General features: G+C 48.3%; 1 protein-coding gene across 1 annotated transcript in view; it reads left to right on the plus strand.

Annotated features, from left to right (window-relative positions):
* LOC119164686 (ATP-binding cassette sub-family C member 4-like) overlaps positions 1-21,921 on the plus strand; it is a 124,324-nt gene that overhangs the window by 11,663 nt on the left and 90,740 nt on the right. The window contains exon 2 of the mRNA XM_075874117.1: positions 15,345-15,494. Within this exon, the coding sequence (XP_075730232.1) occupies positions 15,345-15,494 (150 nt within the window). The remainder of the gene's footprint in view (positions 1-15,344; positions 15,495-21,921) is intronic.

Here is a 21,921-nt window from a genome sequence, read left to right on the forward strand (position 1 = left end):
ACATGACCATATGACGAGTATATTTGACTAGTCATAACATGAAAATCATGACATGTATGTCATGATTTCATGGTCATGAATGTCATGCTCTTGTTGCTCTTGCGGTGATTTCTTTCGCATGATATCTTGCAAAACTTGTATGGAATCACATGACTGCATGGCGAACACAAATGACAGACCCTAACGTGGAAATCATGGAATGCGTGTCGTGTAAGTCATGACTACACGCCTCGCGCATGGTGCGCTCGCAGCCGTCTCGCTAGCTTCACATATACGCAGGTCGTGGGATCGAATCCCGGCTGCGGCGGCTGCATTTCCGAAGGAGGTGGAAATTTTGTAGGTCCGTGTGCTCAGATTTGGGTGCACGTTAAAGAACCCCAGGTGGTCGAAATTTCCGGAGCCCTCCACTACGGCGTCTCTCATAATCATATGGGGGTTTTCGGACATTAAACGCCACTTATCAATCAATCAACCAACCAATCAATCAATCAATAAAAGCTTCACATATATCAAATTTGGCATTACGTGACGCGAATGGTTAACTAAGGTATCGGATTGGTGCAAGCATGATAAGAATGAGATGCATGTCATGTAACTACATGACTACATGCTACGCTCATGAAGCGCTCACGGCCGTTTCACTAGCTTCACATCTACCAAATTAGGTATTACGTGACGCGAATGGGCAACATAGGTAAATAACAGCCAAACATGTTAATCACGACATGCTTGTAACGTAACAACATAACTAGATGTCACACTGATGATGCGCTCGCGGCCGTTTTGCTAGCTTCACATATGCGAAATTTGATATTACGTGACGTCAATGGATGACGAAGGTATGTGACTGGTGCAAACACGATAATCACGAGATGCGTGTCATGTGAGAAAATGACTACATGCCACAGTCAAGACACCAATACACTTAAACGTGGCCTGGCGCGCGTGCGCGCCGGCGTTCGTTTCGTCGCGTCATGCCGGCTTTACCGCGCCAGGGTCCGGTCCTGCCATATACTCGCAGGCGCGCGCTGCGTTGCTTTGACGCCTGCGCATTTCGGCGCGTCCGGCGTCCCTCCATTTCGAAAAAAGGCAGACGCAGTGCTGTCTGGGTAACACGTTGGCGCCAAATGCAGCACGTCGCATTTTGCGCCGGTCACGCCTGGCGGCCGCAAGATCGAGCAGAGTCGCCACCTGGCGGCAACTAGCCGAAGTGGCGAAGTGTGGATTGCTCCGTGCGTCGCGTGCTAGCCACGTCGTGTTTGTATGTGCGCGCACGTCATGCACGTTCTCAAAGTGTGATTTGTCCGGTAGTTATTTCTACGTATGCCTGAAAGAACGTACGAAAGCATTTGGTCTTGCACGGCTGCTAATGCATTGTGGTAAGATCGGCGAGTGCAACTTCTCAGAGAGCTGTTTATTGTCGTCGTGCTCTCCATTCACCAGAAAAATTTCAGAGTGGGTGCCGCTTTCTGTCTCAAGCATATCGCCAAATGCTCTTGGTATCTTACCCAACATGAGCACTATTAAATGGTGTGCGAATGCAGCGATTGATAGCCACTCGGTTGTAAAAAAAGAAAAAAGAAAAACGCTCTAGGTCATGCACTTGCGCGCTGTTGATAGGTGTACAACCACGGCACTGTAGTAACTGCAGTTTATCGATCATGCGAGGAGCCTTGGTTGTGTTTATCAGGCCATGGTACCACTACATAGAAGAATTACTATCACATAAACTGTGACACATTGGTACTTAAACTGTACTTAAAGCAGATCGAGTTACCACGCACAACCGTGTGCTGATATTTAAGAACGATTTAAAGAGCCCAGACATTGAAAATTAATTCAGACGACACGCCTTATATATATTGTCCTATAATTTCACTAAAATTCCATCTCTTTTTGCGCTGTATTCAGTGTTTGTGTGGCATTCTTAGTAACCGACAGAAAGTAGTGGTCATTTTTGTCTGAAAAAAACAACAACAAAACAAGCTTGTTCCATTAACCAGGTCTTCGTTGTAGCACTGTCGTGCACGTAATCCATCGTTGAAAGCTTTCTGCTGAACTCTTATAAAATATTTTTATATATTTTTTGGTGAACATGAGCGTACACATGGTTAACGCAGTGTAGTGCAAAGCGCCGTCAGCCACTTAGTTTTCCTGACTAGACTTATCGACTATCCCACATTTTATGATGAACACAGTGAGAGTGAGTGAGTGAGTGAAACAACTTTATTCGGTCCACAATAGACGCGAGTAAACTCAGCGTCACCTGGCTAGGCCCACTCGGGGACCATCATGTTAAACCTGACGGCCCTCGCGCGGGCCCTCTGGACGGCCAGGATTTGAGAGGTCTGGTCCTGCGCCTTAATGAGGACTGTGGGGCTGCGCCTCTGCCGGTCCCCCTTTCACCCAAGAGGAAATGAAATGAACACAGTGAGAGAAATAAAAATCATATGTGAACGGTGGTATTGAACTATAATCGCACAGATATGCGGGCTTTCTGCGATCTTTCTTCCTCTTTTTATGTATTAAGCAGATGACAAAGATGTAAATAAGTAGTTCAGTCACGTTACAGCAGTGTGTAGCAGGCGGAACACAAGCTAACCACGTTCAAACAACACAGCAAAGGCGTGATTTAGTGCGAAAGCGTGAAGAGGGTCACCCATGGGTGACTCTCTCCCTACGAAAGGCAGAAAGCGCTTTACTCGCGGGTATTGTTAACATTACATAGGTGTCGTGCATCGATTCAGTAGAGAAGAGCACAGATTTTGACAGTAAACTGTGGTCAACGCATTTCATCCGCTGACAATCGGCTCGACGGCACGCAACGAAGTGCCGCTGCATGTATTTGTATACGCGCCGCCGACCGCTGATTCCCACTTTCGCAGGGACTGTGCTGCCATCTATAACCCGACCTCGCCGCGAATCAGGTGCTCGCGTTTGCTAACGTAGTGTCGCTGTGCCCAGCGTACGCGCGCGTCAACGCTACTTTGGAGTATATTGGTCCCTTCATGATGCGCTCACGGCTGTTTTGCTAGCTCGACAAACTTTGTGTTACCGGACGTCAATGGGTGACGAAACTATATGACTAGTGCAAACGTGATAATCCTGACAAGCGTGTCATGCAAGAATATGACAACATACCACACTCATAGCGTGCTCGCGGCCGTTTCGCTAGCTCCACATGTACTAAATTAGGTATAACGTGACGTGAATAGATCACGAAGGTAAACGACACATCCAAACATGATAATCATGGCACGTAAGTCATGTACGGCATCATTTACCCCAACCTCGTAACATTACGTGTGCTGATTTCAAAGTGACATATCAATCTTTTTCATTCGTGCTTTGCATATCATCGATTCCCACTGTACGTGGGGTCTGCCTTTTTTTTCTGCGTGATACAACAGTACGCCAGGCATCCTCAGTCCATCCACGGTGTTCCGAACAAGTCCAGTCGCCATTCTCGTTTCCGAGAGTCGCGTGAACAGACTCTGGTTCGTCACCCATTGCCTGCTGAGACGAGACGCCCCTCGTGTCCTTGTCAGTGGTGAGTGATTCCGGCACCAGAGAGGGGCCGGGATGAGCTACATCAACTTCAATATGGCGAGTAAAAGGCGATTAGCCCCGGCCAGGCATGCTTAGACGAGTAAAGGAAAAGTGACCGCCGCTCCTGCCAAGTTAGTCTTAGCTTAGGCGGGCACAGATTGCCCGCTGGCAATTTGTAGTGTCACAAAATAGGTCAAGAAAGTGAGAGAGACATCGCTCACTTTCAATTCTTGTCCCGCGGCAGCAAAGATAGTGTCCGGAGTTCACTGCCTGCTAGTCCGTGCTCCCACTAACACACAAAACCGTCGTGTTTCACACGTCGGAGTGCCTTCCGGGACGCGCGACAACGGTCGTGGTCGTCAAGGCGAGCGTCTCCACAAGATCACCCAATCATCGGGTGATAGTTTCTTCTCGTAAGACTGGCCGCTAGGTGGCGTAGGGCGGTGAGGATGTGTTCACATCACTCTCCGCTTTATGAAACGCTTTCAGGCGGAAATTTCATTCAAGTCTACATGAAGAGTGCGTCATCTTTTTCGTGAAGTTGCGAGGATTCGAAGGACACCAAAATCTGGGACCTGGACCAGCTTCACGAGAAACTATCAACGTTGGAAGACACGACGTGCACGAACGCAGCTCACCGTATCACCAGCTTCGGTCGGCGGTGCCGGGACGCTAAACCTTGCGGGGTGCGACGACGGGTGTGTTTACGTCGACTGGCTCGCAACCATTCGACCGACTTTCTACGATATTTTCTGACCGAGTTAGAAGTCAATGGTGAGTGCCTTTTAAACTCCCCTTCGGACTATACGCCTTGCGCAGAGGAAAACGGAGGTTGGCCCATTCCCCTGTTTCTACTGAGCATGTATGCATAAGGACACCTAGAAATTCTTCGTCTACATGAATATCGATGTAGATTCTCCCAGTGCATCTCTGGTGTCGGAGATTCAACCAAACGATGCGAGTAGCGTCTCGTCAAATGAGGAACCAAGTAACGACGCGCGAGCACCCAGCGACGCGTCTCTCGATAACAAGAACGGTGACAACGCGGGTCTGGCTCTTGCTTGGACGGGGGACAGCTGGCACACCGTCCTTTCACGCAGAAGAAAACAGAACCATAAACAAAGCCAGAAAGAACCCGAAAATGGACTAGAGAAGAAAAACGAAAAGTCAGCAGGCCATCCGCCTGTCGACGCAGCACGGGACAGCCAATTCAAGCAAAATTTCCAGCGCAGAAAACGGCGAGGACCAACGCCCCTTCCAAAGGAAGACAGAGGTTAACCTGAGACCGCACGAGGGCCTCACATTGAAAAATCTATTTGGATCAGAGCTCTCTATGGCAGTGATAGAGGCTTGCCGGAATAGCTTTGGAGGAGAAAGTTTTTTGCTGCGGGTCCCCCCCCCCCCCCGGATCGAACGTTATAATATTGTCCACGCCACACGAACAAATGGCGGGCAGGCTGAGAGAGATCAACCGATTGAAAATCAGAGGACGGATTCACCCCTTCAATGCGTACGTGGCCGACCCAGAAGACGTGCTGCGAGGCATCGTTCACGGACTACCGCCCGGAACCACTCAGGCCGACCTGATGGCAAACGTACGAATACGGACACAAGGGGTGAAGATAGAGAGAGCCAGGTTGCTGGGCTATTCGAAGTTAACAATAAACTTTCACGGCTGACGTGCTTCCCAGGTGTGTCTATTTTATGGGTGCAGAGGCGATCTGTTATCTATACAAGCCTACCATACAGGTTTGCAAGGTTTGTCGATCAACTGGACACCGAACTGATGTGTGCCCGACTCCGAACGCCAACGTGTGCTCCAAGTGTGGGACGTGTGGTCCTACTCAAGGACACGAATGTGCCCTGAACTGCGCCATATGCGGTGAAGAGCACGCTACAGGAGACAAATCGTGCAGAAAGAAACTGAAAAATGTAGCTCCCCGGCTATCACGAGTGGAGGCGTCTCGAAGACAAACAGAGTGTACCTACGCCGAGAAAGGATTTCCCGCAACTTGAGCAACACCAGCAGAAACCTCCTCGTTAATTCAGCTCAGACCGAGAGGAAGCGACGCTCCAGAAGCGGCAGACATCTAGATTCAGCTCCAGATCACGATCAAGATCGAGGTCAACATCACAGACCCCGCAACAGCGAAACATCAGCAAGCCTGCGGAGGCCCCTGGTAAGCCAAACTTGAAGAAAACACCGAGCAGCGGCTAGAAAACAAGCTCTGCCCATGCCAGGAAAGAAGAAGCAGCAGCAGCAACCACTGGCCTTAGTACGGAGGACGTACAAAACAACCAACTAAACAAGGTGAGCTGGGCGAGTCCAGTGCCTCCCAATGTTCCGGTAACTGATAGCTCCCAATATAGGAAAATTCTAGAGGAGAACAAAAGATTAACACAAGAAATTAAACAGCTTAGAAATCAAATGGCTGCGGAGCGGAAAGAGTATAAACGGGCCATCTCCTCAATGGAAAGCAACTTATAAAATGCAATTAAGGAAATAGAAAACCCAGGGTCGGTAGCCAACCCCACCGAGGGCAATAAAGAGGCGCGACTAGCCAACATGAAGGATAGCGCAGAAACGAGCGAGGAAACGATTGACGAAGACTCGTTCGCTACTCAATCAGAAAGCAGTGAACTAGTAAAGCAAGTGCAGTTGCAGGTTTAAGCAAACAGGCAAAGCATAGCTACTTTATATAAACTTCTAGCTGATTTCATGGCGGAAATGAAAACGTTTGTTGTAGAAGAACTAAAAATTCAGAGGCAGTATGTTACCGATGCTGTGGGAGGCTTGCAGAGGGCACTAAACAAACGCTCCCTGTCCGCCCCAGTTATTTTATAGAGGACTTTATAGAAACCAAAACTTTATAGAGGACAACGGCCTTTTTCCAGCCACTATACTGGGTTTCCGCAATGACCTCTCCACTCAAGACGCATTTCTCCTATTACAAGATGAAGTTTTGAGCTATATACCTACAGGAGGAGAACATCTAATACTAGCCCTTGATTTAAAAGGAGCATTTGATAATATATCCCATGAGGCCATCCTAACAGAATGAAACATCATCGGTTGTGGGACAAACACCTACAATTAAATCAAGCCATTCCTCACAGAAAGGAGGCCTTCGATAAGCGTTGCACAAGTCACGTCAGACGCTTTTGAGATGCCAAGCAAAGGAACCCCTCAAGGAGCCATCCTCTCTCCCTTGCTCTTTAATATCGCCATGTTAGGACTCACGCAAGCTCTGGATGAAGTTCCACAGTTAGGATACACTCTCTATGCGGATGATATCACCCTATGGGCAACGCGTGGATCTCTGGCTAACAAAGAGCAGACACTTCAAGAGGCTGCAACAGCAGTTGAAAACTTTGCGAAGGCAAGCGGGCTCAGCTGTGCCCCAGAAAAATCTGAAATTATCAGGGTACATGGAAAAAGATACAAAAGTAACGGAAGCATCGACGTACACATTGAAGGTGTCAAAGTACGTGAGGTAACCGTTGCTCATATTCTGGGTTACTGGGTTCAAAGTAATGGATGAGCGAATCATACAATAAACATATTGAAATCAGCCATGAAACAAGTTGCACGAATGATCCATAGAATAACATACCACAAACACTGAAGGAAGGAAGGAGACACAATTAGATTAGTACAGGCACTGGTACTGTGAAAGGTTACGTATAGTCTACCTTTCCACGTGTTAAACAAATCAGAAGAAGAAACCATCCAGTCTATAATTAGGGGCGCCTACAAAGTGGCCATAGGGCTACCGGTAAGCACACCAACCCAAAAGTTTTTGGACCTCGGTATATATAATACATACCCTGAGCTAAAGACAGCGGTACTGACTGCACAGAGAAATCGTCTAAGTCAAACGAAAGCGGGGAGAGAGATACTTGCTAGGGTGGGCTTTCCGCCATGCCCCCAGAACATGGACGAGGTTTTTGTAGAAATCCCGGATCCAGTCCGTAGCAAGATTTCGATCTCACCGCTGCCCAAGAACATGGACGTAAAAACAAACAAAAAGCGCAGAGAGGAGAGAGTGCGATGGCTTCGAAAAACATTCAAAAACAAATCAAATGTTTTGTATGTGGACGCTTCGAGGTACAATTTTAAACGGTCGGTTGCATCAGTACTGCGCAACGACAACTGCATGGCGACATGTGCATCGCTGTACACGTCCTCGATCGCCAAGGCGGAATGCTTTGCCATTGCCCTTGCAATCAAAGCGCAGGAACAAAGAGATGAACCGCAGACAACGATCATTTCCGACTCGCAGGAAGCGTGCCGTTTCTTTTAAAGAGGCCACCTTCCGATAAAAATTATCAAATTCTTAGGCGGGAGATTGACGAACAAATACAGGTTGATCTGGTGTCCAGGACACGCAAACCTGGAGGGAACGAAAGCGCCGACGCTTGTGCTCGAGGGCTCACGAACCGAGCAGAGCTTCGGCAGCACATTCAATCCTTTGAAACACTCCAGGAGGAAGCTGTTGAGGAGGATAATGACCCATCCAAAATGGCCCCTCGCGAAATTCTTGCTAACCAGCGAGGCATGTGACAAAAATACAGCGCGCCCCACAAATAATTAGAAGGAGAGGACGCGATTGACCTCCGCTGAATTCAAACGGGAGTCTTTCCCAACCTGCAAAGGTGACACAAAATTTTTCCAACGCTGTATAGGCGTGCTTGTCCGTGGTGTGGCGGCTCGCCATCGCCCTACCACATTTCGTGGGGATGCCTAAAACGACCACCAAATTTACACACCTTTTTAGGTCAGTACAAGCTTTGTACTTTCGAGCAGTGGGAGGCACAGCTCGCCAGCTCTGACCCAGAGGTGCAGCTTGCACTTCTGCGTCACGTCAGGCAGGCGGCGGCAGCCAGTGGAGCCCTGGACTTGGGGCCTCACCCATCAAGGTTATGACCCCTGTCCTGAACCCTTGCAAATGAAGTTTTTCCTTCCTTCCTTCCTTCCTTCCTTCCTTCCTTCCTTCCTTCCTTCCTTCCTTCCTTCCTTCCTTCTTTCCTTCCTTCTTTCCTTCCTTCCTTCCTTCCTTCCTTCCTTCCTTCCTTCCTTCCTTCCTTCCTTCCTTCCTTCCTTCTCGTAAAGTTGATCCTGGCCCAAGCTTTGGGTACCTGTGGAATCAGCAGAACTCCACGAAGCATAATATATGATTGGTAAATGGGTTTGAGCGAGGTTGCTCTTATAAGAAAAGCTTTGAGAAAGCGGAGCGCAGTGTGAGCATGTCTTCACTGCTTGGTAGCTCCTGGCGGTCCAAAAAGTCGTGATTGTGAGAAACGTAGTAGTGGGAGTCTGCACACACGAACCTCTAGCATTTCACCGCCGTCCAAATGCAACCGCCGCTGCCGGTATCGAGCCTGTGACCTTCGGGTCAGCAGCTGAGAACCATGACCGCTACGCCAGCGCAGCGGTCCATGACTTTTTAAGTAAATTACACAACAGTGTCATTATTTGCCCACACTCGCCCAGTGAATCATTTACTCATTTTACAAGAGAGATCAGCAGAAGTCGGCTTTGGCAGCTGGTGTGCAAACGAGACAAAACGCCGGGCAGAAGCTCCCGCAGCAATAAGGTATATACATAGGCCAAACTACGTAAATTTGTCGCAAATGATTTTGTTTTATTTATTTATTTATTTATTTATTTTTTACAGGATTTCTGCTGGCTTTAAAGTGAAGCCATAAGCAGGAGTGGGTAACATATAAACATAGCACGCTGAACATTTTCACAATATACTACGCACAGAGAATGTCGCGGACACACAGGTTTTAACGTGGTAAAAAGAAAAATATACAGTGCATGACATGCAATTGCGCATAGCATAATACCAATATAAGTGCGTACTAATATCACTTGTGTACTAACAACGCAACGTCAGAAAACAAAAAAGTACAAATATGGCAGGAAGGCGTGCTATAAGTTTTTTAGCTCCGATAAGAATGACGCCACTGTCGCCGCCTGCACAATCCCACCAGGGAGGCGATTCCACTCGCGTACAGTTCATGGGAAAAAAAGAGCCCATGTACAAGTTCGTTCTGCAAGAAAATTCCTGTAATTTTTTTGAGTGATCCGCCCGCGTGGGTCGTCGCACGACTTTTTCTATATACGCACTTGAATCAATGCTAAGCTTATCGTGGTAGAGCAGATACATATATTTTAGTCTTTCGTGATATCGCCGCAAATGTAAAGCTTCCAAGTTCGCTGTCTGAAGCAAAGCAGTGACTGACGTAAGGCGATTGTATGAGCGAAAGATAAATCGTGCAGATTTTCTAACCTAGAAAGTGATGGAGGAGGAGGAGGAAAGAACTTTATTCAGAGTCCGGCGAGTAGAGGGGGTGGGCGCTTGGCCCCACCTAAGAAAGTAATGCGAACAAAAAAAAATTGCCACCAGCAATGTTCACAACGTACGTTTCGTTGCTTGCTTGTTCGCGCCACGCTCTACGGTAGGAGAGGTACCTGGTTCGACGCCTCATGGCGGAAGCTTTCATTCTGCTATTTTTCTTCGCAGTCTGGCAGTCTGTTAGTATGAATTCCACAACGACATATCCATCACGGAAATACCTCAGCGCAGTCGCAGTAGACCATGGCACGAAACACTCCTCTGTTGTCAGAGTACTGGCTTTTTCTGTGGGTTCATCCGTTTGGCTGAGCACTAAAATGCATAGAAAATTAGTAATTTTATTATTACACCAGTTCTATTATTTTATAAGTTTCATAACATTTAAGAAGAAGAAAGCCTTCTGCTGAATGACGGAGAAAGAAAATCACAGCGTATTCACGGAGTGAATGATGATGAGTGGCGTGAAGCATCTGTCAGTCCGTTCCAGCTTTCGTCCGTACGTTCGTTCTTTTTCCCGTCCGTCCATGTGACCGTCCATCTGTGCGAGCGTCCTGCGCGGAAGGCGCAGCACAGTCACAGCGAAAGGTAGAAGAGCGACTTTTCAGTGTCTTTTCAAAACACTCATTGGGTAACTACTGCAAGCACACTTTCTTGAACCCACAAGGGCATTAATAAACTTTTGAGTAGTAGGCCGGCATTCGCTATGCTATTTTTCGTCATTCTTCTGAGAAGCGTGGTATCCGCTAAACACTTGCAAAGAATTTAGTACCAAGTGTTCATGCAGTGGCTGATGACGATGAGGAATTATGGCTGAAGTGGGTATGCGCCTCAATTAATACGGGAACAAGAACAAGCTTTTGTAATGAGTTGAAGCATTGGACGGCCCACTCGTTACGCTATTCGCATTGTGCGACGACTGGTTGTTCTTTCGCTGTTTTAAAAGGCTTTACGAGTCATATTAACGCAATTGCTTTCCCGACATCAAGCCTGCCAGAAGCAACTTTGCCAACAAGTAACAAGCACCAGCGTAGCTCAGTGGTAGAATACTGGGCTGGCACCCAGTAAACCCGGGTTTGAGCCCCACTGTGTCTTTGGTGCTACGTTTTTTTTAAATTTCGGCTCATGCGGCTACAGACACCGGCGGCGGCCACGGACAACTGCGCGTGACCAGAGTTGTCATCTCACAGTAGCTTCCGCTCTAAATGTCACAGTTTCACCGTAAAGGCGAAGAAGTGAATTCTATAGCAACAACTTGGAATGTAATGCTGAGAATGGCAAGCAGATCGAAACGTGCAGTGCGCTGCTCACACACAAATGACGCACGAAAAAACCACATACTGGACGAGATCGAACTAACAACTTTTACCCCTCGACACTGAACGTGCTGTATAAACAAAAACTACGCACGAAACGTAATCATAGGTACAGATGAGTGCAAACAAGCCTTCCAGTTGTTATACCTCGCGGTGTATGAAAATAGTGCTCTTTTCGCAGATGGGGCCTATTCAGCGACCGAAGCTACCTTTGTGGGCCCGGAAATTTATGGAATCGTCCCTGTGAAAGACGAAGGCACATGCTTCACCCCCTCTAAGGATAAGCGCGCGCACACAAACATCAAACCCTCCACCACTCCTCCACCCTTCTTTGCGGGGCGAAGTACGCGTGGGAGATAAGCTTGCATCGGCTCATCGCGATGATCTGGGCGCTGAGCGTTGGCGGCTTTTTTATTGCGATAGCAATTATATGGACACTCTCGGCTGAATTTTTCTACCAGCGTTGCGGTCACTCACCGTATATGTATATGTATCTATACATATGAAAACGCAAGGAAGAAAAGTAATGCAGAAAAAGACTCCAGCGCACGGGGGGGGGGGGGGTGATTTTAAGTGAAAAGAAAAGTGGCCCCATAGCTGTCTCTCGGGGGGAGGACACCTCAACCGTAGCTTACGAGGGAAGGGGTAGAGAAGGGATTAAAAGGATATGATTAAAAGGTAAAGAGATAGAGAGAGAGGAAGGAGAGACTGAGGCGCAGGGACATCGAACGACGGAAGTAAGGAGAAGACAGGAAAGATGGACATGGTTGCAGAAGTCCGATGATGGGGTACCGCTGGCGAGAGCTCGTGTCGGTGTCAGGAGATAGTGTAGGGCAAGCCCAGTAGGCCAGAGCTACGCTGTCGTCGAAGATCGGCGTCAGGAGATGGCGTAGCACGGAATCAATCGCGGAACCCCTGAGACGTGAGTGCGAGGGTTAACCACTGAGCCACCTAGGAGCTCGTCCTTCAACGTTCAAAGGGCAAGCTATTTATATATAAGACTTACCACTGGTGACTGGCATCTTGAGAAGAGGGGCGGGGTGCTATCGTGTTTTCAGCATTACCAGCAAGATGGCGCCATGAGCGCGCATCGCCACACCGTCACGACGCGGCGGGGTGCACTCTCTCATCTTCCACGCGTACTTTCCCCCTCAAAGAGGAGGTGGGTTTACGCTCACTTGCGCGCCCTTATCTCGCTGGGGGGGGGGGGGGGAAGGGGAATCATAAGTTTTGACTGGCTTTGGACCTATGGACTGACTTTGGATTGGCTTTGGACCGGAACGATTCTGTTGTAGTTACCGGGTGCCCAAAGGCCACTGCAATCGTTGCACAGCCTTCCTTTGCGAAAAGGGCGCGCTTTTCGAACACAGCGATGGTACGACTGAAACGCTTATTCGCGTTCGTCTGTACCTGTGAATACGCTTTGTGCGTCATTTGTTCGTGAGAATTCGGGGCACGTTTTGATCTACTTGCCATTCTGCGCGTGTCCTTCCAATTTGTAGCTATTGCGTTCATTGCTTCGCCTTTGCGGCAAAGCTGTGACTTTTTCTTTCTTGAGTGTTAATATATATATATAGATACGTATACTTTCACGATGATTGACGGTGGCGGCGTTCGTGACGTCAGAAAACCAGCCGAGACTGTACAGATAATTGCTATCGCAATGAAATTTACTTGTAATCAAAAGGATTCGCGAAAAGAGCACACGTTCGAACGCGAGAGAATACCAACAAGCACAAACTGATACCGCACTATTCATTGGTGGAACCACTGAATTAAAAGACAATGTCATTATTCTACAGTCAGTAATGTTTGATTTTTAAAGAGAAAGTAAGGAAATTATAGGCTGAATATGCACACTTACTTTGCATATGGAGAACACCATGAATTCACTGTACATTTAGTTGCTGTTATCTCATTACGAACTGATGTTGAAGCACGCCAATGGGGGGGGGGGGGTACGATCTTTCATCGTGCTTTCATGCCCAGGAAAGGTGGTCACGCACACCAGATTCAGCTCGACCATAAGCTCCTGCGTATCTAATGTGAGGTCCTCAAATATAAATTTCCGGAAGAGGAGGTGGCATTTCCAAGCAATGTTCTCCCCTGATTGAACACAATGAAGGTTGGGACCCGATGAAAACGCCTCTGCATTTCGGTAGCATGTGGCTTCATTGTTGGCCCCATTCCAAGGACCTCACTTGAGATCGCTAGGTAACGGTTTTTTATACTGGTCCCTTAATATGGGTGTTTTATTATTCCTCGTAAAAGCAGAAACCAACCTTTGTCGTTTTCGGGCTTACGCTTGAGGCGTGAAGGCAGGCACGATTTGTATCACCCTTTCCGCAGTGCCAGATTTAGCACCATCGACTCGTCTTTTTCACGACATCAACATTTTTTTTGCTTTAATTAAATATGTGAGTCTTCATCATACAGTTTCCACTACTTCTTGATTATTTGTACTTACTTTTTATGAAAACGCCGTGCAACTTTCTGTGTTGTTAAAAAAAGAAAGCTCAGTTCCACCACGTGGGCAAAGCAATGTCTGCGATAGTAACAAATTGTAATGTTACACAAAGCAATGATGACAGCTAACTCTTTTGGATCTGATCTCGCACAAGTCTACAAAGCGCTGGTGTTAGATAATACGACTGCCCCAGGGAGATAGGTGGTTTTCGCACAGTCTCTTCGCTTTGGGAGCACAGTACGTACAAAAGTATAAGAACTTTTCGCTGGTTCCTGCCGAGACAGCGCGCGCGCCGGAGATCGCGACTGAACCCTTGTAATCAAAGTTCGCACTTGCAGCCTGAGTGACCCCCTCCAGCGACTCTTAAAGCTGTATTCACACGATGGACGAAATCGCGATGAGAGCCTGCAGATTGTGTACTTTACGTCACGAAACGTATAAGCGATTCGTGAAACAACGAAAGCCCAAATCATGGTTGGGGCCTTCGGGGAGCAATACGCAAATCCTCGATTGTAGCGCAATACCTGGTCTGTCGTGTAAATGCTGGTTATGCGGGGATCCGAATGAGGACACTTGGCACGTGACTGAATTGTCCGTGATCATGTCCACCGGGTGAATACAGCCTTATGGTCTTTCAAGATGGCTGTCGCGCTTTCTTCAAGGGTATGCTTCACCCGCCGGGTGATATGCTATCACATATGCTTCATTCGCGCGATTCACATGGGTCGGCTCGTTTCATCTCTGCCTATGTCGCGTTCGTCGCCTCCGCTCACGCGCTTTTACCTGTTGCTAAAACACACGATGTGCACGGCGATCTTATCGACTTTGACTTAATAAGGAACATGGCTGGATTTCTTGCCGACCGGTTGTGCCCCCGCAATCTCCGACGACAGCCCAGCTCTGGCTGACTGGCTCGCCCTACACCATCTCCTGACGCCGCCAAGAGCTCTCGCTGAGTGGTGCCCCGTCCTAGGACTCCTGCGACCTTTTCCACCTTTACTATCTTCTCCTTACTTCTGGATGCGCTGTCCCTGCGCCACGCTCTCTCCTTCCTCCCTCTCTCATCTCTATACTACTTAATCCCATCCTTTTAATCCATCCTTGCCCACAATCCTCGTGAGCTGCTGTTGAGGGGTCCTCCCCCTGAGAGACAGTTACGGAGTTACGGGGCTCACTTTTATCTTCTTTTCATTTAAGAATCACAAAAGTAAGATGTTGATGGCGCAATAAAAAGGGAGTGGAAACCCACTACTGTGAAGATTGAAACGAGCGAAGCCAGCGGCAATGACTGCACGTTATGCAGCAGTGGCCTCGCGCTTCCGTCTGCGTTGGCACTCTTTGATTCCCCCTTGTTCTGCGTCCGAGCGAACGGTCGAGTCTGCCAGGCTAACCCCACCTGTGGCAACATCACCACCAGCACCACCGAACGATACGCTTTCGCATAGCCGCCGAGTGGTGCGGAACTTGTGAGAGAGGCTTTGGTTGTGGTGAGTGTTCGATACGTCAGGGGCACCGAAAATTCTTTTTCTACACATTTTTTTTTCTCTACGGAAGGAATAAGCTCGAACATGTAGCCGTATGCAGCTTCCCTACAAAAAGAAATTAGGCTGAACGCTTTCCTTGCAATTTTTTCTTCTCTCGTTCTTGCAGGCCCACTTCAGCTCACCGAGGGTTGTCATCTCTGTGGTGCTCAAATGGATTTCGCTGGCCTCGCTGCTGCTCGGCTGGCCAGAACTCCACCAGAGGACTCTGACCTGCACAAGGGTCAAGTGTTACACGTTACTGGACATCACGTACTTGGTAAGGCCGTCTTACCACTAAGTTGGGTCGTGCTTGCGTACGTCGGCAAGCTCACTCGTGAATCGACTCACACTGACTCACACAGACTCAGATTGAGCCGTGAATCTGAGTGAGTCTGGTTGAGTAATATTTTTGTCTGTTTCAGTCCGAATGAGTCCGGATGAAAAATGGTTTGGTGAGTTTGAGTACGGGTCAGTACTGAGTGCAAGGTAAATGTTTTGAGCGAGTTTGAGTGTCACAGGGTCCCATTAGTTAGGGAGGCGATCGCCGGGCTAATTCCAAGGGCCGAAGTATCGGCCCCCCGAACCACACCACGAAAGCATTGACAATTTAGAAGTGGTCCCTTTTGGCACGCCAGCGGACGCCGGCTGTGGCCCAAAGAACAAGTCAGAGCCGAGAATTGATAAACAAACAAAATTATATTCTTAATAATGGCAGATCGAAAACCATACACGAGTATGCACACTCCACAATAGTTGAGTACAATATGTCACCAATCAACCAACGTACTACACAGTACAATCAGCCACACTCGAAACAACGGATACTGACAACAATACGCACTACAATGCAGTCGCATGCATTGAACAACCAAGACACCTAAAGGCTAAAGAGATAGAAAACCTATTCAGTCCAAAGTTCTTGGAACAAAAGTCTGGATGATACTCTTCCGAGAACCACTCACTCAAAGTCCAGCGTCGTTGTTGTTCCGCTGCCCCCGAAGTTTCTCTTCCAGGAAACCTCGCCGAAGTTTCTTTTCCAGGAAACCTCACGTCTTCAATAGGCCACTCTCCAAGCTTCAAACTTCTTTGCCGGAAACACGTCGGCTTCACACACGCAGCTGTTGCCACGCGTCTTCGCTCGATAGCAGTAAACACACACTCTTGCCTGTAGCTCGAGTTGTCACCCCTCAGGTGGAAATCATCTTCTTCTCCTGCTTTGTCTCTACGGACAAAACCTTCGCCGACTACATGGCGGAATCCCTACGCGCTCTGGCGCTAACTTCCGTCTTCTCCTGATCTCTCATCTCCGCTGCTCGGTTAAATACCTTCCGCGCGCGATTCCAGAAAATTCTCATCATTTCGTCGGCGCGATGCGCAGGGAAGGCTGGGGGAAAGCGCGAGACGGTACGGGGTCCGTCCGCGACGGATGACTCAACCCGGCATCACCACGCCCCTTTCCATCTAGAAATTTCGAGTGCTTGCTCAGCCGCCGATGTGGGTTGAGGAGGTTCGTCAGCGAACCCACGCTTCCGAGAGAGAGAGTCACGCGCCCGGGGAGTCTGTATGTGTGTTTTCTTTTTTTATCGTTGGCCCCGCGGCGTCTCTCCCGCGTGTTATCGCGAGAATTTGGCGGCGCGCCCTTTTTGAGAGCTCGTTTTGTGACACTGCCCCCCACTTTATGAATATTATCTCATAATATTCGAAACCACACAAACGAGCGCGAACAGTACCCACACTCTCAAAGACTGTAACATAGTCCGTCGCTCATGACACGTCACATTCACAATAGATCACTCAATACAATTGTACATTGTAATTCAATCTCACAACACATGAAATATAACCACAGGTACATGAGTACAACACTCCACCACATATTCCAAACAATACAAATGTACAAAGTTCTCTCATTACAACAATTGTACGATACTATACATCACGTCACAGCACAAACACTTCGACACTTGTGACACATGATAACAAGAACATTAACACAACATATAGCACTCAGCCTTGCCAAACACAATTCGATTACACCTCAGCACCTATCCGGTGTACCTTGAGCGGCGCTTGCGCCCTTTCTTGCGGTGCTCGCTCGACCTCTTCTTGTGTTTCGACGTTCTTTTTCGGCGAGCCCCTTCCAACGACGGTACCTGAGGCGGCGTCTCAGCCATCGTTGTCACTTCCGACACTGCTAACGGGTCATGACACTCAACCGATCCTGCACGGTTATTCACCCGCTTGTTCACATCCCGACATTTGGCCTGGCTGGCCGACTCCATCACCTTTACACTCCGTTGAGGTCGTGCTGACGTAAGTCCAGCTGCTCGGCCCGTGAACTCATTCAACACGATCATCTTCTCATTCACTGTCTCTTGCGCCGCGGCTTCACCTTGGGCTCTAGTGAGATCCGTCACGGGCGGCTCCTCCACTGTATCTCGCGGTCGCTGGGTTGGCGAGGGCTCTATCTTAGGGTCTTCTCCCAAACATTCCAGATCATTCGGTCCTCGCGCCCCGCCGTTTCCGATGACAAGGTCGTACAGGGGGATCGTCATGCATAAAGCAGTAACCTTCCCGCTGAAGTACGGGGTTTCAACTTCAATTTCTGCTTCGGGAAGCATCCGAACCGTACGGTCAATTAGGCAAACCGGTTTCGTTTTGCCTGTTAACTCACTTTCTCGTACCAAATTTCTCCGCACGATAACAGTGCAGCTGCCGGTATCTCTTGACACCGTAATCTTTTTGTCCGTCTCTTTTCCAGGCAGCGTTGGCATTCCCTTCGAAACACCGGTTGGCTGTTTTGTCATTACAGCACCCACAATTGGGATTTTCTCCCCATTTTTCAACTCTACAAATCCGTCGGTGACGGCATTATCATCAGATTTCGGTGCTGCTAGCACACAGGATACCTGGTGAGTTTGACTCGCTCCGTTTCGACATGCGTCTGCTTTGTGCCCAGTCTGACCACACTTGAAACATTTTACAACCGTGGGGCTCGTGAAGTTGGTTCGGCAGTTTTAACATGGTGACCCACTCGGTTACACAGAAAACATCGCGGAATGCTCTCCGGTGCACGCTTCGTTTCTTCGGAAGCCGATTTCTTCGAATCTTCAGGACACTCCTTCTTGATTCTGGCCAAATTAGTTCCACCTTGCGCTTCCGAAAATTGATCAGCCAATTCGAGCATGCCTTCAAGTGACTCAGCCTTCCTCTCTTTCAAGTACAGCGACAGGCTTGGGAGGCAACTAGTAAGAAATTGTTCTCTAATTAGGAGCTCTCTAAGCTCATCGTACTCCCGCGCTGTCCCTGAAAGTTCAATCCATCTGTCGAAATAATGGCAAAGTCGGGTGGCATACTGCGTAGCCGTCTCCCCGTCAGCTGGCTTTCCTGTCCGAAATCTGTCCCGGAATCCTTCCACAGTAAATCTAAATCGCTTCAGCAAAGCAGCTTTCACCTTTGCATAGTTGGCTGCATCGGTCGGCGTCAGCCTGCCCTACAGACCGAGCGCTTCACCACTCAAGCAAGTACTCAAAGCAGTTGCCCATTGAGGTTCCGGCCAATTCTGGCTCCTCGCAATTGTCTCAAATCGGTGAAGGTACGCGTCAAGGTCGTCCTTCCTTTCATCAAACGCTACGAGCAGCTTGCTTGGGTTCAAGTGGAAGCCGTGGTCCTCCCGTTCGCTGCTTTCAACTCTAGCTTGGACCGGAGTTTCACTTCGCTGTTGCAAACGGAGCCGCTCGAGTTCTATCTCGTGCTGTCGCTGCCGTTCTCTTTCCTCTCTTTCTTCTTTCGCCCTCTCAGCTGCCAGTCTTTCTCTCTCCAGCTCCAACTTCAATTGCTGTTCTCTTTCTTCTCTCGCCCTTTCGGCTGCCAACTTTTCTCTCTCCAGCTCCAACTTCAATTGCTGCTCTCTTTCTTCTTTCAGCTGTCGCTCCTTTGCCTCTCTTTCTTCTTTCGCCCTTTCAGCTGCCAGCTTTTCTATCTCCAACTCCAACTTCAATTGCTGCTCTCTTTCTTCTCTCAACTGTTGCTCCTTTGCCTCTCTTTCTTCTTTCGCCATTTCAGCTGCCAACCTGTCTCGTTCCAACTCAGCTGCTTTTTCTTCCTTGGCTCTCTCAGCTGCCAACCTCTCTCGTTTCAACTCAGCTGCTTTTTCTTCCTTGGCTCTCTCAGCTGCCAACCTCTCTCTCTCTCCAACTCAGCTGCTTTTTCGTCCTTGGCTCTCCCAGCTGCCAACCTCTTTCTCTCCACCGCCTCTTTCTCCTTCTGGCTTACCCATTTCCGTAGTTCGGCGCCAGAAAGACCCATCTTCTCACCAAGAGCAACTGACTTTTCGAGATCCATGGTGTCTCACAAATAAAGTCTTGCCGCGTGTAAAAAGTATCTGCCTAAATCAGTCTATCGGAACACTCCCCTGCACTCGTTAACGAGAACACAGAGCAACACACAAAATCGTTCCGATAGCACTATCAACAACTCGAGGCTCTTTCTCACTACTTTGGACACACTGTGCACCAAAAGGTCCTGTCGCGGACGCCAGATTAATTGTCACAGGGTCCCGTTAATTAGGGAGGCGATCGCCGGGCTAATTCCAAGGGCCGAGGTATCGGCCCCCCGAACCGCACCACGAAAGCGTGGACAATTCAGAAGTGGTCCCTTTTGGCACGCCAGCGGACGCCGGCTGTGGCCCAAAGAACAAGTCAGAGCCGAGAGTTGATAAACAAACAAAATTATATTCTCAATAATGGCAGATCGAAAAGAATACACAAGAATGCACACTCCACAATAGTTGCATACAATATGTCACCAATCAATCAACATACTACATAGTACAATCAGCCACATTCGAAACAACGGACACTGACAACAATGCGCACTACAATGCAGTCGCATGCATTGAACAACCAAGACGCTTAAAGGCTGAAGAGATAGAAAACCTATTCAGTCCAAAGTTCTTGGAACAAAAGTCTGGATGATACTCTTCCGAGAATCAATCATTCAAAGTCCAGCGTTGTTGTCGTTCCGCTGCCCCGGAAGTTTCTCTTCCAGGAAACCTCACCGTAGTTTCTCTTCCAGGAAACCTCACGTCTTCAATAGGCCACTCTCCAAGCTTCAAACTTCTTCGCCGGAAACACGTCGGCTTCACACACGCAGCTGTTGCCACGCGTCTTCGCTCGATAGCGGTAAACACACACTCTTGCCTGTAGCTCGAGTTGTCACCCCTCAGGTGGAAATCATCTTCTTCTCCTGCTTTGTCTCTACAGACAAAACCTTCGCAGACTACACGGCGGAATCCCTACGCGCTCTGGCGCTAACTTCCGTCTTCTCCTGATCTCTCATCTCCGCTGCTCGGTTAAATACCTTCCGCGCGCGATTCCAGAAAATTCTCATCATTTCGTCGGCGCAATGCGCAGCGAAGGCTGGGGGAGAGCGCGAGACGGTACGGGGGCCGTCCGCGACGGATGACTCAACCCGGCATCACCACGCCCCTTTCCATCTAGAAATTTCGAGTGCTTGCTCGGCCGCCGATGTGGGGTGAGGAGGTTCGTCGGCGAACTCACGCTTCCGAGGGAGAGAGTTGCGCGCCCGGGGAGTCTGGATGTTTGTTTTCTTTTTTTATCGTTGGCCTCGTGGTGTCTCTCCCGCGCGTTATCGCGAGAATTTGGCGGCGCGCCCTTTTTGAGCGCTCGTTTTGTGACACTGAGCAGTCTCGACTTTTTTGCTGACCTATGACTCAATCTACTCATTACTATTTATTCTAGCATTACTATCACTTATGCTCACATATATATTTAAGTAGTATCATTTATAAAGCATTTGAATACTTATTGATCAGAGGCGTGAATTACGTAGGTGTTGCCTTGACCTCTCCCCGCCAACTCGTTCATTGAAATTCTTGATAAACCTAACTTATGTTGTCATTTCTTTCAAAGAAAATGTCTTTAGTCGTTTGCAACCATTCATAACTAGTGGTCCATAATACTATTGGAAAGGCACCAAGAAGAGCAAATATTACCTGAGATATAGGACTAAAGAGCATGATACCATCGTCGAAAAAGCTGATTCTAGGCTAACGAACTCATGAATCGACTGACTCGAACTCAGACTCAGATCTAGTTTCGAGTTTAAGTAGTCCAGCTGAGAAATTTTTTATAAAATACGAGCATACAATTGAGCCTGGTTGAAGAACGTTTTTAGTGAGTCCGAGTCCTCGTGAGCCCAAAGTGCAAAATATATTTCGTGAGTGAGTCTGAGCCAGCTCCAGAGTTTTTTGTCGACCTACGCGTGTTTGTAGTAGCTAGTGATTTGAGCACAGAAAACGCGCCCATTACGTATTCAACATTTATGGATGCACGCCGCACAGTCTAGAGAGAGCGTAGCGAAAAAGGAGTGGAGATGAGTGGCCACCTTATCAAAATAAAAAAAAAACTGTGGTATTTCTAGAATCCAACCTAGTGCTTCCAGTATTATTGTGTACTGACTTTCATTCTGCAGTGGAACGTCAAAGACAATCTTTTTTTTTCTTTTTGGAAGTATCTACGCTGAGAATACGATTTATGGGCCCGCTTGTTCATAACAGAAACGTCGAAATGGGTGGTATTCCTTCAGTATAAGGAGGCATACTCCGAAACATCCAATATGAAATGATATGTGGAGTTTTACTTCCCAAAACCACCATATGATTATGAGAGACGCCGTAGTGG

Source organism: Rhipicephalus microplus, chromosome 9 (genome assembly GCF_043290135.1).
Source record: "Rhipicephalus microplus isolate Deutch F79 chromosome 9, USDA_Rmic, whole genome shotgun sequence".
Classification (NCBI taxonomy): Eukaryota; Metazoa; Arthropoda; class Arachnida; order Ixodida; family Ixodidae; genus Rhipicephalus; species Rhipicephalus microplus.